The sequence below is a fragment of the Heterodontus francisci genome, chromosome 9, assembly GCF_036365525.1.
Source record: "Heterodontus francisci isolate sHetFra1 chromosome 9, sHetFra1.hap1, whole genome shotgun sequence".
NCBI lineage: Eukaryota > Metazoa > Chordata > Chondrichthyes > Heterodontiformes > Heterodontidae > Heterodontus > Heterodontus francisci.
In genome coordinates this window covers 49922998-49947166 of record NC_090379.1, presented here as the reverse complement: position 1 = coordinate 49947166, position 24169 = coordinate 49922998, and the positions used below count along the sequence as shown (strand labels likewise).

At 42.8% G+C, this 24169-nt stretch overlaps 1 protein-coding gene across 2 annotated transcripts in view; it reads right to left on the bottom strand.

Moving 5' to 3' along the window:
• kif26ab (kinesin family member 26Ab) overlaps nt 1–24169 on the bottom strand; it is a 232924-nt gene that overhangs the window by 69459 nt on the left and 139296 nt on the right. For both annotated transcript variants that reach the window (XM_068039023.1, XM_068039024.1), the window contains exon 5: nt 8289–8472. In XM_068039023.1, the coding sequence (XP_067895124.1) occupies nt 8289–8472 (184 nt within the window). The remainder of the gene's footprint in view (nt 1–8288; nt 8473–24169) is intronic.

The window sequence follows — 24169 nt, the reverse complement described above, 5'->3', positions numbered from 1 at the left end:
TCGATAGCTTGTGTTCTTCTAATGAGAGAGTTTATATATGTCACATTTGCAAGTTTAATAGCTGCAACATCCTTGTCCCTTTGTAGTTTCTTTATAAAGAGACAGTGGAAGGCTTCTCACTGCACTCAAAAAAGTAAAGGCATCAAACCTTACTGGCATCGACCCTTTTAAGCACATTTTGTGTCAGACTGGAGAGTTTAATTGCCTTTCTTTTTTGCCACATGTCTCACATAAGAGGTCTCTGTCAGAAAAACTGACAGAAGCTTTGTAATTGTAAAGCACTTACTCGCTATTCATAGGAGTGGAACACCACTTCAAGACATTTGTTGAGCAGAGAGTTCAGAAAAGTGTTTAGAAAAAAGGTATCATCTACTGCATTAAAGTAGTCCAAGAGAGGCATAATGAGATATACCTCAGCAATGCTAGTTTCACAAATGCTTGATCTGAAAATATGCACATTAATCTTAAAAATGAATAAAACAGTTCTACCAAATGATAAATTAGAATTCTTCTTACATGTCTTCCAATCACCTGCCCTTGAATTTATTAACATATTATTAAGCATAGATCAAAAAAACTGCAAAAAAAAAAGTGGAACTAGACTGGGTTCACATGGTGACAATTCACCAACATTAGCTGAGTTTCTTTGACCTCCTGATGAACATGCAAGGATGATTGCTTGGTCAATCATATTTTCAATTGGTAAGACATCTTACATTCCAATAACTATGCACAAGAAATCATGTCAGTTCTGCTTGCTGTGGATCTGTGTAAAAATGTTGCTAATGGAAATTTGAAGCTACAAACATTCAGGCCGGGTTTCCCTGAAGGTCACTCGGGTGGCAGTATAAACAAGTGTGGTTGTGTCAGGACTGTGATTTACTGCCATTTAGTTGCAGGTGGTTAACTTTTTCCATCAAAAACAAATTTTCAATGCTGATATGTACGTAAAACTTTGTACAGGGGTCTATCTTTTCCACAGGCTAAATTAATAATGTCAAGCAGAAAACATTTATATTTTCAGCAGTGTAACTGTAGTTGCTCTGAAAATCTTAGCATGAGACATTAAATACCATTTAAGAGTAATATCTTTTAAATCCTTGTTTTCAACAAATATATTAATTACTTTAGTTAATTCATCATACTGGCCTCTACATTTATTAACCTCAAGCAAAATCTTATTTTAAATACCATAACTGGTGAATCATCCTGCATATTCCCCCAAAAAACAGCTTGGCTCATCTTTATAATTCGCAACATTGATGTTACAGTTTACAATATCATCTGTACCCTTTCATTATTGTAATAATCTTTAAACTCATTGCTAGCCATCCAATATATAATGTAATTTTAAACTTTAGAAAATATGTGGCTAGCTAAGCTCACATCCCATGAATGAATAAAAAAAATTAAAATTCCTCATGGTATATTAAAAAGTTTCAATTTTTCTCCCTCCTCATATCCTGGAGGCAGATCTCACTCCAAATACCTTCAGGTTATGCAACTAAATCAACTAGACTACAGTCTGTTCTAGACTGCGGGCACTTCAAGTTAGGGAGACCTGGCAAACTGGTGCCAAGTAGTAAGATGGTAGATTCATGCCTGAAATGTACACATGATAAGTTTCTGATGTCAGCCAGGCTGCCCGAGTATTGGTGATATACTTACCCCATATAAGAAAGGAAAACATAAGGGAGCAAGTCAGCCAAGGTCATTCTCTTCCATTCTTTGGTGCAGTATTAATCACAAGGAGGAGAAGGACAACCACCAGTTTTGAACCAGTGGAATTTATATGGTAGCCTCCAAGTAATATTGATTACAGAAAACCAAACAGCAAAAAGGGCTTTTTCAATTGCTGCCTTTTAAATATTACCATCCACATCCATTTCCTAACTTATACATGCCCTGTCACTGTCGAGAGCCCAGTCCATTCTATCATTTTGTATCAGGCAACAGGTAGGCAATTTAAGAGGAATCAAGATCAAGTGGAATAAAAGTGAAATTAATAAGAGAAAACTAGACTGTGCTACTGGCCAAAAGCAGAGATAGAAACAGTCAGTTCTTCCTCATGATCGGAAGTCCCATAGCAAAATGAACAAAACCCATCCCATTTATTGGTTTGACCCTCAGTTATTTTCAGATCAGATTTTGTTCTTTAAATAGTAATGTATAGTCACAGTGCTGTCATATGAAGTATGGTGATATTTTTTTTTTAATCTGACAAAACTATTGTATATAAAATAGGTAAAAAGTTGATGCAGTCAAGGTGGGCTCTCTTCAGCCATTTACAAGCATAGAGAAATATGGTTGTTTTTGACTTTGCCAGGGGCTGATGACTAGCAATAGCAGATCAGCTGCTTGTTAAACACCTCACCCAATTTTCCTTTTCATTTGGAACGAAAAATTGGGCAGGATATAGAATGGGGTGAGGAAGGGGGGGTGGGGGGAGAGGCGATCTGCTACCACCAGTTTTCCACTTCTGCCCAAGTTGGCAATTACCCCCATGGGCTCGGTGTCAAGATAGCAGGCCAAATGAAAGATCCTGATCGTGGAACTGAAATTAGAACAGTTTGATCAGCTTAATAGTCTTTTTTGATTCCTATCATTTTTTTTTCTTTTTTCCAATGTAATTTTGGGAGTTATGGTTTGTATTCAATATATAAATATAACATTTCCATCATTTTCATCAGAACTCAGTTTAAACTTGTTACCATGGAGCATTCAATTGGATTTTAATTTGCCATGATCTAATTAATGTTAATTTCTGCCAATATTCTTGTTATCTGTGTTTCCGTTTGACATAAAAAGTTGACTTTTAATTTAACACCAATATATTCAGAGTGAAAACGACATTTAGATCCTGCATTATATGCTGACATGCTCTGGTTTGAAAAATATGTAGCAAATGTCGAGGTGCAAGTGATTGTGGGTGGGTAAATTGCCTTCATCGTGAATTATTTATGCAGGAAAAAAACAGTAAAAATAAGTCTCAAATCTGAATTAATGGATTTTGTTCTTTTTAATATGCTGAAATCAACTGAATCAATTGAATGGGATAGCTTCTAAACAATTAATTTAAGTTGTGCTTTAAGAACTAATTATACAAATTATTTGTATAAACTGCATATATGATGAATAAATTCTATTCATTCATATTACAAATTTATTGTGTTGATATAAAACATTTAATTATTCTTATGTCACTTCTAACTAAAATATAGATGTACAAAATGTGAACCATAACATTTTACAGTTTTCTGTGTTTTATATAAATACATTTACATGAAGTCCTAGAATATCTGACAAAATGGAAGGAATTCCTGTCGGAGATCAGAAAATGCCAGATAATTGAAAAAATCCCAAATTGCATGGGTGACTTCTTTTTTGAAAGTACCACCTTTCCCCATCCGCTTGCCTCAGTTATCTCCAGCAGCACTCTAGTTTTTTGCTTCCTCCAAAATCAGCTGATGCTGCAACACCTAATCTGTCAATTGGTTGACCAGCTCAAAGCACCCCATGAATGTATTCATGACTCCAGCTTCCAGATAGCCAGTCAAAAGCTCCCAACCCCTAATACATACCAAAAGGCCTCCACAGCAGAAAAGGTGAACACCAAAGGCAGCAAGCTCTCAACTCTAGCAGTGCTATCAATAGCCTCCACTTAGATCAGTATTGCAGAAATCAACATATTGTTTGTTTAAAACACAATACTGTTCTGGTATTGCATATGGCAGGGGGGTGGGGGGGGAGTGAGGAGTTTCTATACCAGCTGCTAACCTTTACCAAAATCACCATGATAAAAGCTGCTAACAGCTTTGCTGGAGAAGAAAAGACCCGCATTTTGATCGCACCCTATAACATCTCTGAGAAAGAGCTCGAGGTATTTTGAACAGCAAAATCCCACAAGTAACAAGATGAACATTGTTTTTTACTATGTCTGTGGAAAGAGAAGCAGAGCTTTCCACAGATGCTGCCAGACCTGCTGAGTGATTCCAGCATTTCTTGTTTTTGTTTCAGATTTCCAGCATCCGCAGTATTTTGCTTTTATTTTTTAATACTATGTTGGTTAAGGGAGGAATGGTGGCCACGGCATCCAGAAAACTCCCTTTCCTTCTTCAAATAGTACAACAGGATTTCTAACATTCACCTCAACCACTAGAAGAGGTAAAGATGGCATTATTTTAAGATCTCATCAAATGATGAGACATCCAACGACACAGCACTCCTTCAGACACTAAAGGGTCAGCATAAATTATGTGCTCACATCCTAGAGTGGGGTTTGATCCTACAACTTTCTGACTCGGAGGCAAGAGTGTGTCAACAAGTGAGCATGCTGCCTTTAGCACTAATCTCTGCTGCTGGAGGTCAATGGTTGGGTGAGCCCTGTTAGGCAGCTTTCTCAGGTCTCTGGTAGGTCTGACATGTGGGGTCAGTATGTGGCGGACATTTAGTTTAGTTTAGTTTGGGCACTGAAACAGGCCCACCAAATCTGTGCCGACCATCAACCACCCATTTATACTAATCCTACACTAATCCCATATTCCTACCACATCCCCACCTGTCCCTATATTTCCCTACCACTTGCAAAGTCCACACAGGCAGTACCCAGAATTGAACCCGGGTCGCTGGAGCTGTGAGGCTGCGGTGCTAACCACTGCGCCACTGTGCCGCCCCCTTCTGACATGAGCCAGAAGATTGTCTGAAAGATCAACCGTTTTGCACCAGTTATTTTTGCTGTTAACAACAGATTAGAAGGGAGTCCCCCATCATCTGCAAAGAATTGTATTGATAATGGTCAATTCAGATATTGATAGAGTAAGTAATTGAGGTTCCATTCTAATTCTTGTTCTATATAATGCTGAACTCAACAATACTGCAGAGAGATACCACACACTTCAGAAAGTTGTTCTTCAAAATTCTTAAGGGTTGTGCTAAGAATATTAGACCCATCTTCAAATGGGTGGTTTTTTTTTGCACTAAAAGCTTAAGCCGGAATTTTACGGCCCCCAAACAAGCAGGCTGGAGGTGGGGGGGGGGGGGGGGGGCATTAAATTGTGCGGGGGGGGGTGGGGGGAAGGGCAATTCCCGACCCCCCCCTGTCCCCACTGCAATTTTACGTGGACCGATGGTGGCCAGGAACGGCCGGCCCAGCCCAGGCCAATCAAGGTCCTTAAGTGGCCAATTAACTGGCACTGTACTTTACCCTCGACAGCCGGACGGCAAATGCCTCAAGAACCTCGTCTGGTAAAACCAGGCAGCCTTCTTGTAGGCTGGGGTTGGGACCCTCCTGATCAGGCAGCCTGTGCCCCACAGAAGGCCACCTGCAAAGCCCCAATCACCCCCAACACACAATTCTCCCCTGCCCCCCTAACCGAACCCTCATACTCTCGGTAGTTGGACGGCAAAAACCTCAAGAGCCTCGCCTGGTAAAACTAGGGGGCCTTCTGGCAGGCTGGGGGGCCCTCCTGATCGGGCACCCTTTGCCCCATGGAGGGCCACCCCACAGCCACAACCGCCCCCAATGCACAACACTCCACCTGCCCCCCTAAACGCCCTCCCTTGCCTCGCCAGGGCCTGGCCAATTGTCCCCAGTGAGGTCCTAAAAACTTAGCTTTCTTCCGGGGCTGTACTTCACTTTGCTTGCGATGACTGGGTGTAGTCCCAGCAGTGGCCACTTCTCCCAGTGGTACTGCTGGGGTTAAGAGCTGCCAGCCCACTGATTGGCCAACAGCTCCAATAGGCGCAACTTCCAGCATCAAGGAGGGGGCAGTCCTACCCAAGACCAATTAAGGGCCTGGGGAGCGAAAAATCTTGGCCTGGCTCTCCAGGTCCAACAGAAGCAGACTCGCCACCAACTTGTCTGCCAGTGGGTGGGCCTACCACCCAACGAAAATTCCAGCCTTCGTTACAGAATATTTTACGAATGCAATTTTAGTATAAAGTTTATAGAATAAACTTTACATCAAAAACATCACTTTTGCTTCAAGTATTTCATAATGATGACACTGTTGCATTTGGGGTGAAACCTGACACTTAGCATCGCTGCAGAGAACATTCTACGCCACCTAACACCAAGTAACTGAGAGCAGAGATTGGGTGGGATGATGGAACAGTGTGCATATTGAATACAAGAGTCTGCACTGCATATCTGTGTTTGGCCCAACATCATGCAGCCCTGCAATACCACAATATATCGATGCTGTACAACACTGGTGCCATCCATGTAGCAGTGCAAACAGGGAACTGTTTAGACTAGCTGCTTGCACCATGTGGAGAGCTGGAGTGACGGTACTTGATAATACAAAAACGCATACATTTTCTGGTCTCTTGTACTTCCCTCTGATTAAAATCTAACAAAACTGTAAGTTAAATCCAGCTGGAAGAAAATTAAATGGCCATATTTTTTCCAGTACATACAATTAGTGTGCTGGGTGCAGTTCACATAATCGCAAGATAATTACTAATGAGGAAGGCCATTGTGCCCATCATAATTCATCCATTCAGAAACACCCTCCAGCTCCTCCATGGTAGTATTAAACTCTCTCTTATTGATCCCAGGGTCTTTGCCTCCACTACTTTATTGGGAGTGTCCATTCTTTGTGTTGATGCTCTTTGTGTGAGGAAGAATTTCCTGATATCAGTCCAAAATTTATCTTTTACTAGTTTGAACCTATTTCCTTTTGTCCAGCTCTTGCAAATTAAGGTAAAATTCTGGATCTACCTTTTACGCATCCTTAGCAATCCTATGTAATTATAGAAGATTGCTTCTCAGAAACCTCCTTTCCAGCTGAAAAGCCCAAGTTTCTCTAGTCTGTCCTGACAACTCGGACCCCTAAAAGTAGGACAAAAGCAGAATACTGCAGATGCTGGAAATCTGAAATAAAACAGAAAATGCTGGAAATGCTCAGTAGTTCAGACAGCGTCTGTGGAGAGAGAAACAGAAGTAATGTTTCAGGATTGATGTCATGAGGACGTCATCAGGACTGATGAAAGGTCATCAATCTGAAATGTTAACTCTGTTTCTCTTGCCACAGATGTTGCCTGAACTCCTGAGTCTTTCCCGCATTTTCTGTTTTTATTGCTAGAAGGAGGGATCTGCTCCACAGTACCTCCAGCACTTAAATCTCTCCTTTTTAGCTCAGGGATCAGAACTGAGTGAAATATTCAATGTGTGGTCTGAACAGAGCGCTGTACAGTTTGATCACAACCTCCTTTAATTTATATTCAACTGTTTTCGTCTATAGTTCAGCATGTTGATATGCTGCCATGCAGTAGTTGGGCATGTTTAGCATTGAGTTTGGCAAGAGCCCTAGGACCCTTCAGTACTGCTTCGCCTTTAATGATTTCAACACCATTCATGAAGTATGTGTGTTTCTATGTGCAGCACTGTGCATATGTCTGCACTAAATTTTGTCTGCATTAATCTGCCCACATTCTTGTTTTGGTTATACTCAGTGCTAACATTCTCGCCTCTGATTCAGAAGGTTGTGGGTTCAAGACCCACTCCTGAGACTTGAGCCCAAAAATCTAGACTGAAACTGTAGTGCAGTAGAGAGGGAATGTTGGATGAGATGTTAAAATGTGGCCCAATCTGCTCTCCCAGGTGGGCATAAAAGATTCCACAAAATTATTTGAAGAAGAGCAGTTGTATTCTTCCGGTAACCTGATCAATATTTATCTCTTAACCAACACCTAAAACAGATGATCTGTCATTATCACATTGCTGTTTGCAGGAATTGCCTGCCACATTTCCAGTATTACAACAGTGACTACACTTCAAAAGTGCTTAATTGTCTGTGAAGCACTTTGGGACATCTTGAGGTCAGGAAAGGCACTATATAAATGCAAGGCTTTCTTCCCTTTCTTTACTATAGCTAGCACAAAGGAAAACCAACGTGATATATTGGCTAAATTTGAGGCCATGTCATCAGTTGTAGTGTTATATTGTATGTCTGGGCTCAACATGAACAAAATTTGAGAAACTCCACCAGCCCTATTAATGCACTATAAAAGTGCATTTGCTGTAGATGTCAGCTTTGGACCAGGAACACTCTAAATGCTTGTGTAACTTCATTTGTGTATTTAGAAAACAGCATCAAATGATCTGTAAGTAATAAAATTTCATCAAGAGATGTAGTTCTTAAAAATGATATTTAGCAGAAACACAAGATTCAAAAATTGCATCAATATTATTCCTTAAGCTTCATATAATTTGATGTTATCTATATTTGCACAGATTTCAGCAGTGATACATACTGAAGACAAATGACAACAGACTTATCTCATACCTTTCCAATGCCTGGGTTGTCCTTGACTTTACACACAGCCCTCAAAAGACATGGTGGTGCTGGGGGTGGGGACACTTGCAAAATACCACTGAAATTTGTTCTGCTGATTGAGAGCTCATGCGAATGCTGGAGGAGTGGATGGTTTTTCTTTTGCTTTGAGGAGAGATTCAGCTTCTGCGCTGCTCTGTAGAATGGAAGGGGGGGGGGGGGGGGCAAAAACAGCAGTGTTACTAAGAGCCAAATGTAATGTGGCCCAGCAAAACAGATGTTCAATGTCATCATTCCCTGTTTAACAAATCAACTCACTTGATTCTAATCAAATTCCATAGGAATATTCTGTCAGGAGACTAATATAGGCAGATTCAGGCAGAAATATAGCCAAGACAATATTCACTTAATTTCTCCCTAGCAGAGTTTCAATTAGACTATAACTTGCTGAACAGCTTCAGCAGCTGAGTCCAAGGCCGCAGAAAGCTCAGCGACACCATAAAAGCTGAAATCAGCCTCCTGTCACTATAAGGCCAGATGGGCTACTCTGGAGCATACAGTACATTGTAATCTAACAAGTTATTAGCATTTCAGAGGATTCGCATTCCTACGGTACCTGGTAAAATGTATAGTAATGGTCACTTTTGTAGGTTCCCATTAATTACTATATCAATCGTATTTCTGGTTTACTCAAGAGGTGCAAACAGCAGGCAAACACAGCAGCCCATAAATAATTCGGCACCATAGTGGCTCGTTAAAGCAGCATAGCTCAATGAAACAAAACATGAAAGCACTAATGCATTTTCAGATCTCAGATGAAAAATTAATTTTGTCAATTCATTACTAATCACACATTCAAGCTTTACAATTCTGACAGTAAAATGAATTTAAAAGCTCACCTTTCCTACAGGTCACTTATGTGAATAAAAACAGATTGTTATGACTACAATTATTTTTAACTTTCAAAAAGAATTATCCAAGTCACGAGCATTTTGCCTTTGAATTGTGCAAATATGTTTCGCAAACAGTGCATCAGCATGCAAGTGGTCAGTCCTGGATAAAAATGATAACTGTAGCCTCTGGAGGTTCCAGTCCAAATACAGACAAGAAATACACAAGACCTGATGAAATAATTATTACTTCAATAAAGTCTAGTGTAGGATTTCCCTTGGGAGAGGCTGTGAAAGGAAACGGGACGTAAAGGCTGCATTTGCACATCTACTGTTCATTCAGGCAGACAAAGCTTTAACCTGCTGCTTACTGCAAGTTTTGATGAAGCAATCTCTTACAGCTGAAAGCATATTGTAGAAAAAACTAACTTATTGCTGGTATGATTACAAATAGCAGTCAAGTATATGGTATTCTGATATAAAAAGACACAGAGGCGATTTAGAAATTGATTATTCCAGTCCCTTCCTAAAGAATTGTTTTACATCTTTCACTATGGAAACAGTATTTAAAAATATTAAACTACTTTTCTCAATTATCGGTGGTAGCAGAATTTTTATTTTGGTAAAAGATTCTACAAAGTCAACTGGATATTTAGAAGCAATGTTTGAATATTATAAGGATACTGGCTAAATGCACTGGATTTTCTGAGCCAGCATTAAGTCAGTATGACTGCATTTGAACGAGTTCCACCTCTGACATAAGAAAGGCAGCAACAATTTTAAATCGCATTACAGCAAAGATCAAAATTACAGTTGCAAATCAGTGGCAGGCTTTAAACAACATTAAAAGAACATGGAATGTTCTATGGGTTCATGATGAGGATAGTAAAGGTCAATTTTTGTACAAACACAAATAATATTCAAATTCTTTTATTCCTTCAAAAATCCTGAAAGTATCATCTACTAAATATGATTGATAACCAGTATAATGAAGGAGTCTGGAGTAAACTGTTGTAAATCAATACAGGAAAAGATGCTTGAATTTACTTACAGTTCCCTCCAATCCATCATCTAGTTAGGGTTTATAACTAGCACATGAAGCCAATAAACCACAACTTTCCCATCCATTTTCCTTTGACACTCCATTATCCAGGATGTGTAGGGACAGTCTGGTCCAGCAGCAATCATTGAGGTTTCCACATGATTACACAGTGACTTCTGATAAACCGCTGAGCTCAACAAAGACACTGCAGTGATGCCAAGCACAAGTCATCAAGATACATAAATAGCTCATCACGAGAAGCTTGAATATCATATTGTACATTCTCTGTGTCTTGTAAGGTTTTCTTTCACATTGTCAGTTTTTTCTTCCTCCTTAACTTTATCTTTAGCTGTTGATTTCTGACTCAGTTTCAAATCTCCCTCTCTGCCTGATCCCCATGTATCTAAAAGTTGTATTAACTCTGAAAGGATGAACGATTCAGGCTCTCTCCGGCACCTTTATAAATGCTCACCGGAGAGCTAAATACTAATCCAACCTAATCTCTGCTTACTCAAGAAACAAAAGCTCGGGCGTGATTTGTCCCGTGCCTCTCTTGTCCAAGGCTCCTCCTTGTCAATATCTTCAATGAGCAGCTTTCAGTTAATCATGATGCAAATTAAAATTTCTCCATTGCTTTGACAGCGAACTGGCAGCTGTTCTTGATTTTCCCAACTCCCTCCCATTCTCCAGTAGCAGCTGAGGTATCAATACATTCACACTAGGTGATCGCCACTTCTCTGATTCCTTCTACCCTCTACTCGCGTCACAAAGATTATCATGAATTCTTCATTAGCCAGAAAAGAAAATTCTTGTTCCTTCTGCCCTCAAACTGTGCTGGAACATGATTCTACCACTTTGGCACTGTTTTATGCAAATCATTAGAGACGGTTAGTCAACCATTCTAACAGCATTCATTATTTACTTAAAGTCTTATGTAAACATAACTAAATATTCTACCACAAAGCTATTCAGCATTTTTGTACAAAGTAGAAAATGATCTGAATAATGAGCCTTTGTTTCAATAAAGAAAAGCTGCATCACTGAAAGCACACATTCATTTCTAGTTGTAAGGATCAAATTTATTTTCAAGTAAGGTGGGCTATTGTGAAAATGTAAAAGAATATGTATGGTCAGCTAAACACAATTGCCACTCAGCAACATGTGTTGAGAAAATGGCTATTAAATATTAGCCTAGACTGACACATTCCAACAACAATTTGTATTTATATAGCACCTTTAAGATGCTTCATTATAAAACTAAATTTGAAACCGAGCCATATAAGGAGATATTAGGGCAGTTGACCAAAAGCTTGGTCAGAGGTAGATTTTAAAGAGTGCCTTAAAGAAGGAAAGAGAGGTAGATAGGCGGAGAGGTTTAGGGAGGAAATTCCAGCACTTAGAGCCTCGACAGCTCGAGATGTTGTTCCCAATGTTGGAACAATTAAAATCGAGGATGCTCAAGAGGCCAGCATTAGATGAGCGCAGATATCTCTGAGGGCTGTGGGCTGGAGGAGATTACAGAGATAGGGAGAGGCAAGGCCATCGAGGGATCTGAAACAAGAATGAGAATTTTAAAATCGAGGCATTGCTTAACTGGGAACCAATGTAGGTCAGCAAGCACAGGGGTCATGGATGGACAGGTCTTAAGGACACAGGCCAGCAGAGGTTTAGATAAAGTCACGTGTACGGAGGGTAGAATGTGGGAGGTCGGCCAGGAGTACATTGGAATATCAAGTCTAGAGGTCACTTGTGCATTGACAAGGGTTTCAGCAGCAGATGAGCTGAGGCGAGGCAGAGTCAGGCAATATTACGGAGATGGAAATAGGCAGCCTTAGAGGTGACTGGAAAGCTCATCTCAGGGTCAAATATGACATCAAGGTTGTGAACAGTCTAGTTCAGCCTCAGGCAGTTGCCAGGGAGAGGAATGGAGTCAGTCAGTTCCAAAACAACACCAATGTAAATTTCTTTTTGTTTTTCGAATGGGCTCAGAGATCAATAATTTTTATGGCTTTAGCGACTTCTGCATTTATTTGACAATGGCTGCTATTCTACTGGCTCAGACATTATGTCAATCTTATAATTGGACCCTTTGCTGTGAATCCAGGCAGACTCTATTGAATTCATGTTGGAAAATCTGTCTTAGTTATGGTAAATATTCCCAATAAGCCAGCTCCACACCCATTTTTGTTTTAAAAGTTTAAATAACCAGGATAGCATCTAATGGTGGGAAGAACATGCTACCCATGCCATGATGGTTGCATGTGACAACTATTATGGGGATGGATTTACCATCAAATGCTTCTTTTGGGCCTCCTTATCTCGAGAGACAATGGATACGCGCCTGGAGGTGGTCAGTGGTTTGTGAAGCAGCGCCTGGAGTGGCTATAAAGGCCAATTCTGGAGTGACAGGCTCTTCCACAGGTGCTGCAGAGAAATTTGTTTGTTGGGGCTGTTGCACAGTTGGCTCTCCCCTTGCGCCTCTGTCTTTTTTCCTGCCAACTACTAAGTCTCTTCGACTCGCCACAATTTAGCCCTGTCTTTATGGCTGCCCGCCAGCTCTGGCGAATGCTGGCAACTGACTCCCACGACTTGTGATCAATGTCACACGATTTCATGTCGCGTTTGCAGACGTCTTTATAACGGAGACATGGACGGCCGGTGGGTCTGATACCAGTGGCGAGCTCGCTGTACAATGTGTCTTTGGGGATCCTGCCATCTTCCATGCGGCTCACATGGCCAAGCCATCTCAAGCGCCGCTGACTCAGTAGTGTGTATAAGCTGGGGATGTTGGCCGCTTCAAGGACTTCTGTGTTGGAGATATAGTCCTGCCACCTGATGCCAAGTATTCTCCGAAGGCAGCGAAGATGGAATGAATTGAGACGTCGCTCTTGGCTGGCATACGTTGTCCAGGCCTCGCTGCCGTAGAGCAAGGTACTGAGGACACAGGCCTGATACACTCGGACTTTTGTGTTCCGTGTCAGTGCGCCATTTTCCCACACTCTCTTGGCCAGTCTGAACATAGCAGTGGAAGCCTTACCCATGCGCTTGTTGATTTCTGCATCTAGAGACAGGTTACTGGTGATAGTTGAGCCTAGGTAGGTGAACTCTTGAACCACTTCCAGAGCGTGGTCGCCAATATTGATGGATGGAGCATTTCTGACATCCTGCCCCATGATGTTCGTTTTCTTGAGGCTGATGGTTAGGCCAAATTCATTGCAGGCAGACGCAAACCTGTCGATGAGACTCTGCAGGCATTCTTCAGTGTGAGATGTTAAAGCAGCATCGTCAGCAAAGAGGAGTTCTCTGATGAGGACTTTCCGTACTTTGGACCTCGCTCTTAGACGGGCAAGGTTGAACAACCTGCCCCCTGATCTTGTGTGGAGGAAAATTCCTTCTTCAGAGGATTTGAACGCATGTGAAAGCAGCAGGGAGAAGAAAATCCCAAAAAGTGTGGGTGCGAGAACACAGCCCTGTTTCACACCACTCAGGATAGGAAAGGGCTCTGATGAGGAGCCACCATGTTGAATTGTGCCTTTCATATTGTCATGGAATGAGGTGATGATACTTAGTAGCTTTGGTGGACATCCGATCTTTTCTAGTAGTCTGAAGAGACCACGTCTGCTGACGAGGTCAAAGGCTTTGGTGAGATCAATGAAAGCAATGTAGAGGGGCATCTGTTGTTCACGGCATTTCTCCTGTATCTGACGAAGGGAGAACAGCATGTCAATAGTCGATCTCTCTGCACGAAAGCCACACTGTGCCTCAGGGTAGACGCGCTCGGCCAGCTTCTGGAGCCTGTTCAGAGCGACTCGAGCAAAGACTTTCCCCACTGTGCTGAGCAGGGAGATTCCACGGTAGTTGTTGCAGTCACCGCGGTCACCTTTGTTTTTATAGAGGGTGATGATGTTGGCATCGCGCATGTCCTGGGGTACTGCTCCCTCGTCCCAGCACAGGCATAGCAGTTCATGTAGTGCTGAGAGTATAGCAGGCTTGGCACTCTTGATTATTTCAGGGGTAATGCTGTCCTTCCCAGGGGCTTTTCCGCTGGCTAGGGAATCAATGGCATCACTGAGTTCCGATTTGGTTGGCTGTATGTCCAGCTCATCCATGACTGGTAGAGGCTGGGCTGCATTGAGGGCAGTCTCAGTGACAGCATTCTCCCTGGAGTACAGTTCTAGGTAGTGCTCAACCCAGCGGTCCATCTGTTTGCGTTGGTCAGTGATTATGTCCCCCGATTTAGATTTGAGGGGGGTGATCTTCTTGATGGTTGGCCCAAGAGCTCTCTTCATGCCATCATACATTCCTCTGATGTTTCCGGTGTCTGAGGCCAGCTGAATATGACTGCATAGGTGTTGCCAGTAGTCGTTTGCGCAACGCCTAGCTGTTCTTTGTGCAGTACTTCTGGCTGCTTTAAGTGCTGCGGATGTTAAATCGCTGGGGGCTTTCTTGTAGTCCAAAAGTGCAATGCGCTTAGCGGCTATGACAGGTTCCAGCTCTTCATTATGAGATTGAAACCAGTCTGCATTTCTCTTCGCACTTTTGCCGTAGGTGGTCAAAGCTGACTCATAGATGGCGTCTCTGATGTGGGCCAATGTCAACATGCATCAATGCAACAATGCATCAAATGCACTGCTACATTTAATGGTACATGTAGAAAACTAACCTAAAACAAAAGCACAGATGAGCGGCAGATGGGCTGAGGCAAGGGTGGAGTCGGGCAATGTTACAGAGGCGGAATTAGATGGTCTTAGTGATGAGTCGGATATATGGTGGAAAGCTCATCATCGCCAGTTTTCTCCCTCCACCTGGACCCCTCCCTCTAATCTCTTACCTTTTCTGGATCTTTTCACTGAAAACTGCGATTGTGACATCAGCCGTCTTAATTTCTCCTGCTGTCATCACTCACCCTAACCTGTCTCCCTCTGAATTTGCAGCACTCTGTTCTCTTCGGTCCAACCCTAATGTTGTCATCGTACCTGCCGACAAGGGTGGTGCTGTTGTTTTCTGGCAAACCGACCTCTACTTTGCAGAGTCTGAACGTCAACTGTCTGACACTTCCTCCTACCTCCCCCTTGACCATGACCCCACCACCAAACAGCAAGCCATCATCTCCAGCTCTATCACTGACTGTATCTCCTCTGGAGATCTACCCACCATAGCCTCCAACCTCATAGTTCCCCAACCCCGAACAACCCTCTTCTACCTCCTTCCCAAAACTCTAATCCATTCTCCCAGTTTCTCTGTCTCTGTCTCATCTGTTCTGATGGTGGAACCTTTCATATCAGCACTTCTGATATGTCTTCCTTCATCCTCAACTGAGGATTCCGTCCTACCACAACACTGGTTGACAGGGTCCTCAACTGGATCCATCCCATTTCCTGCACTTCTATTCTCACCCCATTCCCCTTCCTCCCAGGACTGTAATAGAGTTCCCTTTGTCCTCACCTTCCACCCCACCAGCCTCTGTATTCAACGGATCATCCTTCACCATTTCTGGCACCTCCAGCTTGATGCCACCAGCAAACACATTGCCCCTTCTCCTCCACTTTCAGCATTCTGAAGGAACCATTCCCTCTGCAACACCCTGGTCCACTCCTCAATCAATCCCAACACCCCCTCCCTTTCCCATGGCATCTTTCTGTGCAAGCGCAGGAGATGTCACACCTGCCCTTTTACCTCCTCTCTCCTCACAATCCAAAGCCCCAAACACTCCTTCCAAGTTGAACAGCGATTTCATGTACTTCTTTCAATTTTGTATACTGTATTCGCTGCCCAGAATGCGATCTGCTCTAAATTGGAGAGAGCAAGCGCAGACTGAGCAACCGCTTTGTGGAACACCTCCGTTCAGTCCACAAGTGTGACCCTCAGTTTCCGACTGCCTGTCATTTTAATCCTCCAGCTTGCTTTCAAGCTGACCTCTCGGTCCTCGGCCTCCTGCATTGTTATGTTGAAGCTTGAGGAACAGCATCTTATCTTTTGATTAGGCACTTTATGGCATTCTGGACTCAATTCTGACTTCAACAATTTCAGATTGTAACCGCTGCCCCCATTTTGTTTCCTTTTCTTTGCAGGTTTTGGTTTTAACTCATTTTTCTCCTGTTTTTGCTTCCGGAAAACGGCTGTTCAACATTCTGCCATTCACACCTCCTCTAGACACATCTTTTGTTTTTTCACTTGTCCCATAACCACTCCATTTGGCCTTGCACCACCACTCTTTTGTCTTTTGATCTCTCCTGTCTTCTAACCTATCACAGACCTTCCCTTTTGTTATTTTTCCCACCCACCCGCCTTTTCCCTTGCTTAAAATCTATTACATTTCTAACTTTTCCCAGTTCTGGTGAAAGGTCATCAACCTGAAACATCAACTCTGTTTCTCTCTTTCCACAAATGCTGCCTGACCTGCTGAGTAATTCCAGCATTTTCTGTTTTTAACCCAAAGCAAATCTGCTTCACATCAGTTTGGAGTTCATCATCAGCCCAGCGAAATTTCATTTATGTAGTCAGACTTCAGCCACAACTAAGACCAATTTGTTCTCTAAACAGCATGCAGCTGATAATGATTGGTGGAAGAAGCACCACAATTGTTAATAATCAATCCGAAGCATAAACATCATCAAACATTTCAGATATTTACATCTATGTTACATTACAGTTCTCAACTTCTGTGAGCACACCCTGTCAACATTTTCTGTTATAAATTCTTATGTCCACATTTATAATGGAAGCAGTCTACATGAACTTGTCATCCTGTAATTATACCTGCCCCTTGTGGAAGTGTTGGAGTGCCACCATTGGCAGGAGGCTATAATTACAGCATAAGAAGCTGCCAGTGACAATGCACATTTATAATGGAAATATAAAAGTAAGGACAGAATATATAACTTTAAAATGGGGATTGAATTACGTCTGTGTGCCCTGGTCTAATTATCCCTGCCCTCTAACTCTGCTTTGCATTCAATCTTGACTCCCTGGGCTAAAAATTAGATTGCCCCCAAAAAGAGACATAGGATCGTGATGCGCCCATTCAAAGTATGCAGGCAACACACAAACTTTGTGCTGCCTGCTCATTTAAAGGATAGTGGCATTGAGTGGCTGCATGTTTCAGCTGGGGGGTTCAAGTTCATGCGAGGTTAACACTACTTAAAGCCAGCCTGCACCTCTTAAAAGGGAGAAGATTAAAGATGGCACAGCATGGCAGAAAGCAGGGTCCCAGGTTTTTTGATGCATCACTCAAGGCCCTCGTGCAGGAGGTGAACAGGAGGATGGAGGTTCTCTTCCCACAGGAGGCCAGGAGGCCCTCCAGACAAGCGCTCAGAAGGGAATAGGAGCAGATAGTCTCGGAGGTCAATGCGAACAGCGTTATCCCAAGGACGTGATGTAGTGCCAAAAGAATTTAAATGACCATACTCAAGAGGTCAAGGTCAGTTAATTCATCTTCGAATGGCATATGCTTATAACTGCACCACTAGCCTCAAAAACGGTTTAAAATGCACCACACCCCCATCACTCACCTATAACAATCTCTATTAAGCACATTTCATACCTCAAATCCTGCAAGGCCATCTGCAGTCTCCTCCAGTGAAAGTCAGCAGCCATGCTGCAGCCCCTGGAATAACACAATGTAGGAGCTCTAGGACTGGCAAAAAGACCCGCAAGGCAGGCACTAAGGGAATGCACAAGTGTGATTAGTTGACTTTTGTATGGAATATTGAATGGTTTGTTGGATAAAGATGGTTTGGAATTGTTGTTTTGTGGTGGCTTTTATTTCAGCATTATGGCTAAGAGGACGATGTGCTTGTGACTGTTGTACAATGGGAATCTGGGTTTGTGTTCACAGGAACCGGAGTTGAATGAGGCACTCACAGACAGCCCGGCAGGAACATTAATGTGCCGGCTGCCTCCTCCTTTCCTCCTCCTCCTTCACTGATCTGCTTGCCGAATCCCTGGTGGCCAGGGCTGTGGCCCATGATTGTCAGGTTGTGCAGAACACCACAAATCGGGACACCCACTCCGCAGAATACTGCAGGACTCCGGAATAGCAGAAGAGGCAGCAGAACTGTTGCTTCAGCACCCCAATGGTCTGCTTGATGATGCTTCTCATGACCAACATGACTTGCATTGTATGCATGCTGGCCACGTGAGGCTGGTTTGCAGAGCGGAGTCCATCAGCCATGTATAGAGCATATAGTCCCTGTCACCCAGCAGCCACCCTCTGGTTTGATGTGGTGGCTGAAAGATTGAGGGAGCAGCAGACTGGCATAGAATGAAAGCATCGTGACTATTGCCAGGATAATGGGCATTCACCAGCATGACCACCAACTGCACAGTGAGTGGTAACCTTTGTGGTTTCTGTACATCTCAGCATTTAGATGTGGTGCCCACAAAGCTACATGTGCAGTTGATAGCCCCCTGCACCATGCGGATGCCCAGTATCCCGTCAAAGCCTCGTACATGCTGTGCCTGCTTCTCTCTGGTCAGAGAGAACACAATAATCTCCCCTCTCTTAGCATTAAGAGCTTCTGTCACATCTCTGCAGCAATGGAAGGTGAACTGGGAGATGTTAGGGATGTATCACCTTCTCCAGCCTGGTAGGATCCCGACACAAAGAAATTCAGGACCACAGCTATGTTCACAGCCATTGGCAGTGCTGTCCTCACCCTGCTCTGAAGCTGCAGATCTAATTCCAAAAAGTGGCAGTGTTTCGTGAGCACATTCTCTCTAAAGCACAGATGATGCACACCCTGTTCCTGGCTTAGGTCGAGGTAGGAAAAATAGTCCCCAGAATACCCCCACTAGGTGGGTAACGCCTCCTACTGAGAACCCTCTTCACCTCCTCCTCCCTATTGCAACCAGCTTGTCCTCCTATTTGCTGCCACTGCTCAATCTCCCTCTCAAACTGCAGCCCAAGGGGAATTGTAACTATAGCACCCATGACTAGGAGCAAATAGTTTGCCCTGAGCCCTTGCAGTCACAAGCAATGCTTTTGCCACATGCAATACAATTCCCTGCAGACTTCACCAATTGTAACCACCTCCTCAAAGCACACTTCTACAAACTCAAACAGAGCCAGTGGAAATAGAAAATAATCAGCAACGAACCTTCAAGTTGTTGATGATCCTTTTAATAGCATTAGTGTGTTGGGGTTCCTTCCTGTTGCTGAATGCGTTAGTAGAGTGGTGAGGTCCCAAATGGCAGTGCTGGCATCAAATCAGCATTCTACGCTAACTGATGTCACAATCTGTCTACTGTACATACGTCTGCATACTCTCCTAACACCCACATTAATGGTTCTAAAATGGCATGCGTCACGCCGAAACTAGGGGAACTACCGAACCCAATTTTGTGGCCCCTGTGTGCAACCCCATGGGGGTTCAATTCGTTATAGTTATTTTCAGTTTGGATGATTATATTGTGTTCTCTTAAAAATGCATAAATAATTCTAACCTATCCTATGAAATGATAAGACAATAGCAATTTAATGCAGCTCACCCACTTTCCAGTTCACCAGCAACAATTTTTGAAATAAAAAGAATCCATGTATTAAATTAAATGCCCAGCAATTCTATCTAAAAGGATCCATTTTTATATTTTTTTTCTCAGGAGCGAGAAGAGAATTTTGATACATTTCCTTAGTAAGTGGCTGAACTCAAACTCACAAATTGGAGACGCCAAAACAATAGTTAAATAGATCTGCATAACCTTCTGACTCATACATATGAAGCTGAAGAGGCAGAACTTTTAAATGTCAACAGAAAAGTAGAAACATAAACAGAGATTTTACTTGCATTATTTTAAAAATTAAACACCTGGAGCTGTAACTAAACGAGTAATATTCTGCAGTAAACATATATACTAGCTTTGGTCACTTTCCTTTAATTTAGGACTGCAGCTCGGCAAAATAATCAAAAATGGAATTTCTGAAGTGTTTAATATTTGTGCAACTGTATATTGCTTATTAATAGTGGGTTGTGTTAAAATTTGGATTAATAAGGGGTGACATATACAATTATAGATGGCAATCTAATTTTCATGTATTAAATTCAATTGCATCTGGGCAGAGAAAGTGGGAGGGTTAAACTAGGAAAATATTACGATCGGGTCATAAAATAATTGAAATAATATAAAAATGTGCAATGATTATTGTTGTTGTAAATTTCCTAAATAAAAAATTTGTCCTCACATTATGCCCAACGATAGAGAGCATAGATCTGCCTCTTTAAGATTATATGTGTACTCTCTTGATAATTCAGTGAGTAGCAGAGCCATACAGACCACAAAACACATAGAATTGATCTCTGGTTTGTACTGCTTTAGCTGATTTCAGCCAGAGCAAGGGTAGAGGAAGTACAGTTGATTTTAATGCACCCACACACTCCCCACCCACATAGATTATGAGGAAATAAATTTGCCAGCGCTCCCAATCCTTATCAATACCCAGTGATCCATACTGTTAAGTAAGGACAGGATCGGGATGCAAAGCAATAACTCACCCCCTTACCCCCAGTTGACTAGCCTCCCTCTGTTCACATTGAGGCCCATACATCAATAACAACCAGTTGGAGAAAATATCAGTGAGCAACTGGTGCACATAGAGCCTGACTCTAGGAAGGCATCAGCAGAGAAGGGAAAAAATTGCAAAATAAAAAATGCCTTGCACAACCAACAACAATAATTTGCATTTAGATAGTGCTTTTAACATAGGAAAACATCACAGGGTACTTCACAGATCAAACAACAACTGATACTGAACCAAAGAAGGAGATATTAGAATGGATGGCCAAAAGCTTGGGTAAAGAGGGTAGGTTTTAAGAAGTTCTTAAAGGCGGACAGAGAGACGTAGAGGAGCTGAACTTTAGGGAGGGAATTCTGGAGTTTAGCGCCTATAAGATTGAAGGTACTGCCATCAGTGAAGGGAGTGGAGAATGCACAAGAGGCCAGAATTGGAGAAATTAGGAGCTGAGGGAAATTACAGAGGTTGGGAGGGTCAAAGCCATGGAAGTATTTGAACATGAGAATCGAAATTTTAAAATCAAGGCATTGGTAGACCTAGAGCCAATGTTGGTCAGCAAGCACAGGGGTGATGGGTGAACGGGATTTGATGTGAGTTAGGAAGCAGACAGCAGCATTATGAATAAGCTCGTATTTATGGAGACTGGAAGATGGGAGGATGGCCAACACAGTAGAGCAGAGAAATCTGGAGGTAACAAAAGCATGGTTGAAGATTTTAGCAGCAAATAAGCTGAGGCAGCAGTAGAGACAGGCAATATGATGGAGATAGAAATGGGTGATCTTTGTGATGTCAGGGATATGGGGGTTGGAAGCTCAGCTGAGGATTAAACAGAACACTGAGGTTCCAACTAGTCTAATTCAGCCTGAGAAAATGGCCAGGGAGACAGATAGAATCAGAAGGGAGGAAACGAAGTTGTGGCAGAGGCCAAAGACAATGGGCTGCAATTTATACTTGCACCGAATGGCGCAAGCCTGCCAGCGCAGTGGCTCATTTAAAAAGCCAAGCGGACCCCCCCCGCCCCCCACATCCCTCGATGACGTGGAGGGGGCAGGCAGTCCATCTCTGACAATGGCATCAGCCACCTTTCCACATGCGATGACGCCATTTTTAAAGAGCACTGAGCCCTAACTTTCAACTTAAATATTTTAAAGGTAATTTCAATTAAAAAATTAAATCCATTTCAATTGCCCCTCTCCCACCTCCCAAAAACCACAGTGGTGCAGTGGTTAGCACCGCAGTCTCACAGCTCCAGGGACCCGCGTTTGATTCTGGGTATTGCCTGTGCGGAGTTTTCAAGTTCTCCCTGTGACCGCGTGGGTTTCCGCAGGGTGCTCCGGTTTCCTCCCACAGCCAAAGACTTGCAGGTTGATAGGTAAATTGGCCATTGTAAATTGCCCCTAGTGTAGGTAGGTGGTAGGGAATATGGGATTACTGTAGGGTTAGTATAAATGGGTGGTTGTTGGTCAGCACAGACTCGGTGGGCCGAAGGGCCTGTTTCAGTGCTGTATCTCTAAATACTTACTTGTCTTCTCCCCACCAAAACACTTCCCCTGCCCACCTGACCTACCCCCCCCACCCCCCTGCAAAGTACATAAACTTTATCCTCTAACCCTTCCCACCATCCCCTAAACCAATTATATTATTTTGACCCTGCTCCCCCGCCCGCACTAAAAAACTTACCTGCAGTCTATGTACAGGGTGAGAAGGGTGGGGAGGATCACACAAGTGACTGGAGCCGGCCTGATTTTCTGTCCGTTTGAATTAATGGACAAAAAAGATTTTACGGGCCCTATTACGGGTCTGTTACCCTCGCCTTCTGAACTTTCTCGATGCACTGCACTCAGGGAACTCTCTATACCCAAGCACAATGAGAATAATCTGTCCCTAGGATCTCTTTTAACCATCAATCTTCCCTTTATAATTTTGCCTTTCCTCTTCTTTCCCCAAGATAATGGACTCATATAGAATTCCAGTACCTCATCGAAGTAGTCATTCTTCATGTTCAAACCCAATAAGTGAGTGGTGATGAATTATTGAATATAATGGGTTGTTTGTAACTCTCGCCATGCCTGGCAGAAAGCTGGCAGCGGGGTAGTTAAAATAGAGTGGGGCACTTATCCATCACCAATCCAGATGACTGCAATCTTCAATTGCATGTGACAAGGACAACATAAATAGATAAAATTAAAAACAGTGGAATGGCTGGTTCACTAAAAGCTGAAACACCCATCTGGAAATTTATTTTGAAGTTTTCACAATGGCACAAATCACACCAGCTGCAACTAATTATTATTTATATATCACCACGATAGCACATCTCTACCAAATTACATTTTCTTCAAGTGGCACAAATGTTCTCCAGTGCAAAATTCTCATAGTGGCTAGATCTTAAGTATGATTACCTTAATTTTGCCAGTGAGATTTCTGCCTGCCATCTAGCAGCAATGTAAGACTTACAGTTATAAGCTATCATCTTCTCAACAGTAGGTTTCGTTCTACAGCACAGTTTAGTGGATTTTCTGAGGCTATTTTGTATATGTATAATGATAGCAAGCTCTCATCAGATCCACATGATGTAATCGGTCCTTCTGTTCAGAGTTATGGGAGAGGAAAGAAAGATAGTATGATGATTTCATGAGTCATGTAGAAGTTAGATTCCACCTTAGGCAGAAATTTTAAATGTGTTTATACCTCTATTCACAATAAGGATATCCAGTCGTAGCCAGAGAATCCCCAGCAATGGCTTCTCTTTCCACTCTCACACTATTACCTCTGGTGTCCCACAAGGATCTACCCTTGGCCCCTTTCCTATTTCTCATCTACATGCTGCCCTTCGACCAATTCATCCAAAAACACACTATGAGTTTACACATGTATGCTGGCGACACCTAGCTCTTGACTCCTATCTCTAAATTGTCAGACTGCCTGTCCGACAACATCCAGTACTGGATGAGCAGAAATTTCCTCCAGCTAAATATTGGGAAGACCAAAGCCATTGGCCCCTGCCACAAACTCTGCACCCTACCCATTGATTCCATCCCTCTCCCTGGCAACTTTCTGAGGCTGAACCAGATGGTTTGCAACCTTGGTATCGTATTTGACCCCACGGTGAGTTTCCGACCACATACCCGCTCCATCATTAAGACCATCTATTTCTATCACCGTAATATCACCTAAATCTGTCCCTGTTTCAGCTCATCTCCTGCTGAAACCCTCATCCATGTCTCTGTCACTTCTGGACTCAACAATTCCAATGCACTCCTTGCTGGCCTCACATGTTCTCCCCTTTGTAAACCTGAGGTCATCCAAAACTCTGCTGCCTGTGTCCTAGCTTGCTCCAAGTCCTGTTTACCTATCATCCCTGTGCCTGATCTATGCTGGCTCTCAGTAAGCAACACCTCAATTTTAAAATTCTCATCCTTATTTTCAAAGACCCCCCCGCCCCCACCCC